The following is a 3,936-nucleotide window of genomic DNA, read 5'->3' as shown; positions in this document are numbered from 1 at the left end:
AAAAAAAAAAAAAAAAAAAAAAGTGCAGAAGCCTGACAAGATATTTCAAAAGACCAATCTTAGCTTCTACAATAGTGATGTTATTTACAGGAATAACAGGGAAAGTTGCATAGCTTGTGACCTCCGGAATAATGGCTGGTTATCATTTAAATGTGTCTATACCTTAGCAGAATTTAGGCCCCTCTCCTCTTAACCTAGTGGCCTTTCATTAGTTTTACACAGGCAGTTTAGTTTGGGGAAGTGTTGTTATCATTTAAGCTATAAAGTTAATTTCTCCCAAAGTTAAGTTGGCCCACACTCAGGAATGACCAAGGGCCGGTGGAGGTAAGATAGTTAGTTAGGTCAGAGCTATTCACTGTCATAATTTTCTCACTGTTAGGATTTTTGCATACATTGTTTCACAACTATATTTCCATGTTCAAAAATGAGTATAGTGAAATCAAAATAAAAACCAACAATGTCTTTCCACTTTTGGCCTTAATATAAGTTATTCTAATAGAAATCATCAAGATTGTTAGGTCAGTTAAATAAGCCTATTCCAAAATCTGCAATTCATTACAATCCAGCACGATAAATGAGGCATGAAAGGAATCTGATCTCCTAGTAAAAGATGGATTCTCTTACTATACTTCAAATTCTTAAAGCAGGATTCGTGATCCTGATTTTCCTACAAGTGTGCCTGAAAATGTATCACAAGGAAATTCTTCAATGTGACATAAAGTCATAAATAATAAATGTATGATAAGCAGATTTTTAGCAGGGAGTTTGTCTGAACTGCGTTCTCACATGGTAGTTCAACTGGTGAAAGTCAACTCATTTCAGCAAAACATTGATTTTATCAGTAAGTGTTGTTTCTTACTGTCATCCATAGGACAAGACAGGCAGTCATCCAGGAAGCTATGTACTTATTAAAGTGGCAAAAAGAGAAAGATTTCTATAGCTGGGAAATTTCTCAGACCACCGTGTGAGCAAGCAGAATGAATATCAATAGCCATGTCAAAAGGTTCAAATATTTGCTTTACAGTTAGCAGCTGGGCAAATTGCTCAACCACTCTCAGTATCTTCCTCTGTAAAACAGGAATAATACCATCTGCTTATGAGGGCTTTGGGGAAGATAAAAGGAATTAATACAAAAAAGGACTTAGACTTCTTCTTGGCATAGAGTAACTATACCATAAATGTTAACGGATAACTTGTACCTTCAAAATAAGCAAGCAATAAAAATGTTTCCAAAGATACCAAGAAGCATAAAATTCACACACAGTTATGCAACAAATCAAGCATTACAGTACTTGGATGAATATGTAAATATATTACATCATCTCATTTTTATACACCTTCAAATATTTTATAGACAACACTGATATTTCACATCCCACAATGAAAGGCTTGAAGCATCTTTCCTGAGCAAATATTTAAAGTTACATACTAGAAAGGAAGACCAAAGGCCCAACAGAAATTCATCCTTTAGGGGGACCAAGTTCTGTCATTATACATTTAAATAAAGTTTGTTCTTTCCTGAGTATATGTCTGCATTTCTGCAAGTTAGGTCTTATCCACTGCAATCACAAACTCCACCTATAAAGAAGACATATATCAGAATTTAAGCACATGTTCACAAAAACTCTAGATATACTGCTCCAATTCATGAATTCAGATTCTTCCTGGCTGCAAACAGCAGCCATTCTTCCCTTGAGCCTACAATAAATACATTTTCATGGAAGTATGGGCTAACACCATTATTTTTCTATTCCCCCCAATATTTTATTTAGATACTATTAATAAATATCAAGAAGAAAATTTGTCACAAAGGCAGAGGATACCATGTGAACCCCTATGTGTTTATGCATATAGGTTACCTCTAGAAACCAATTTTAATCCCAGAACTACTGAAGAACAGTCATTCTCTAAGGTGTGGTGAGGCAGCCATGATTCTCAATTTCAGAGGGGGGTACAGGTTGGGGAATTAGCTAAAAGGAATCTACTCTTTCTCATGCCCATAATTCAGTTGAGTATAATTCTCCCACAAACAATGGATCAGGAGATGAACTTATGTCACTGTGAGATCTTTCTTATCATCCAAAAGTCAACTTTCAAATATGCATGCTCATTTATACATATATATGCCTTTCATACATATATATGCAGAAAATGTATGCTCATTCATACATATAAACACCCTCCCTTTTATTTATACACTTAAAAACCACTATCAAAAACTCAGAGTTGACAATCTTAAAACAATCCCATTAGAAAGAAAAATTGAAAACAAGATTTAGATTTTTTTTTTTTTTAATTTAAAGCAGAATCTGTCTACTATCATGGGAAGGCACCTGGTTCCTTCACCTATTTGGTAAGTTTTGAAGAGTCCTTCCATTACTTATATATTTGTTTGATTTTCTAATATGTCATCTTCTTGCAAAGCCATTGGTGTGTAATAAGTTCAATTTAAATAATGGCATTGTGCCATTTTAACATGAAGTTTGTGCTGTGTTTCAGAGAATAAATAAGACTTACGCAGTCTTTCTAAATCAGATCTTCATCCAGCCAGTTCATTTCCGTAACCTAATCAGCATGAAATAAGGGGAAATACCTTCGGTCTTCAATTCGCTGCAGAAAAGACAACACGAAGATCAAAATGGAGAATGCTAAACTCTGGTAATCATGGCTAGACCACCATACTCAACTACCACGATACATTAATATCAAATCTGAACTAACTCCTTTGTTCTAAGCGATGTCTTAATAGATGTATTCTGTTCCCCATGATATACAGTAGAATCGCATTGTGAAAGCATTTAATGTATGCAGATTCTGCTAGATGTAACAGGACAAGAATGAGGGAGCATGAGGGAAGCCAGAGAGAGGAAGAGCCTGTATCTGCCATTCCACCTGGTGAAGAGGTTCCCCAGAGTGAGCTGGAGATGACAAAACACAGATCTACTGTTCTCTCAGGCTGTTTTAGTTCAGTGCATTTTGCATAGCCTGAATTTATTTCCTCACTCTGAGATTCTAGTATTTAAAACTGTAAGTACATATGTACTTACAATATATATATATGTACATATATATGTACTTACAGTGTATATATATATGTACACGACATATATGCATGCATACACATATATACATGTGGATATTTTATTGTTGTTCAACAACATGGCCCCTAATCCCAAGCAAACCACTCAAGAAACATCAGGCTGGACACAGTGGCTCATGACTGTAATCCCAACATTTTGGGAGGCTGAGATGGGAGAATCACTTGAGCCCAGGAGTTCAAGACCAGTCTAGGCAGCATAGCAAGACCCTATTCTCTACAAAAAGAAAATAGCCAGGTATGATGGTGTGCCTGTAGCCCAGCTACTGGGGAGGCTGAGGTGGGAAAATCCCTTGAGCCCAGGAGTTTGAGGTTAAGGTGAGCTATGATTACGCTACTGCACTCCAGCCTGGGCCACAGAGTGAGACCTGTCAAAAGAGAAAAAACAGAGAGAATGAAAGGAAGACAAGGGAAGGAGAGGGGCTGGTTGGGAGGAGGGGAGGGCAAAGGAAGGGCAAGGAGGGGGAAGGAGAGGAGGGGAGAAAGGGCTGAGAGAAGAAAGTAGGGAAGGGAGGGAGGGAGAGAGGGAGGGAGGGAGGAAGGAAGAAAGGAAGGAAAGAGGGACCTATATGTTCTAATGCTCAAGTAAAAAAGAAAAAACCTTGTTTGTACTCCCTGAGAGAATGTGTAGAGATCTGCCAGGATTAAATTTTTATGTGTGCATATTTCTCTGATTTCAGTCTTTTTTTTTTTTTTTTTTTGAGATAGAGTTTCGATCTTGTTACCCAGGCTGGAGTGCAATGGCGCAATCTCGGCTCACCGCAGCCTCAGCCTCCTGGGTTCAGGCAATTCTCCTGCCTCAGCCTCCTGAGTAGCTGGGATTACAGGCACGCGCCACC

General features: G+C 37.8%; 1 protein-coding gene across 1 annotated transcript in view; it reads right to left on the bottom strand.

The window, feature by feature from the left end:
* Positions 1–1,297: 1,297 nt before the first annotated feature.
* Positions 1,298–3,936, bottom strand: part of CCDC68 (coiled-coil domain containing 68) — a 57,663-nt gene continuing 55,024 nt past the window's right edge. Inside the window, exons 11-12 of the mRNA XM_037727679.1 lie at positions 2,518–2,610; positions 1,298–1,578 (exon numbers count right to left, since the gene is read on the bottom strand). Coding sequence (XP_037583607.1) covers positions 2,553–2,610 — 58 coding nt within the window. The 3' untranslated portion in view covers positions 1,298–1,578; positions 2,518–2,552. The remainder of the gene's footprint in view (positions 1,579–2,517; positions 2,611–3,936) is intronic.

The sequence above is a fragment of the Cebus imitator genome, unplaced genomic scaffold, assembly GCF_001604975.1.
Source record: "Cebus imitator isolate Cc_AM_T3 unplaced genomic scaffold, Cebus_imitator-1.0 Scaffold236, whole genome shotgun sequence".
Lineage (NCBI taxonomy): Eukaryota > Metazoa > Chordata > Mammalia > Primates > Cebidae > Cebus > Cebus imitator.
Note: the sequence above shows the minus strand (reverse complement) of the source record. Positions and strands in the feature narration are given on the sequence as shown.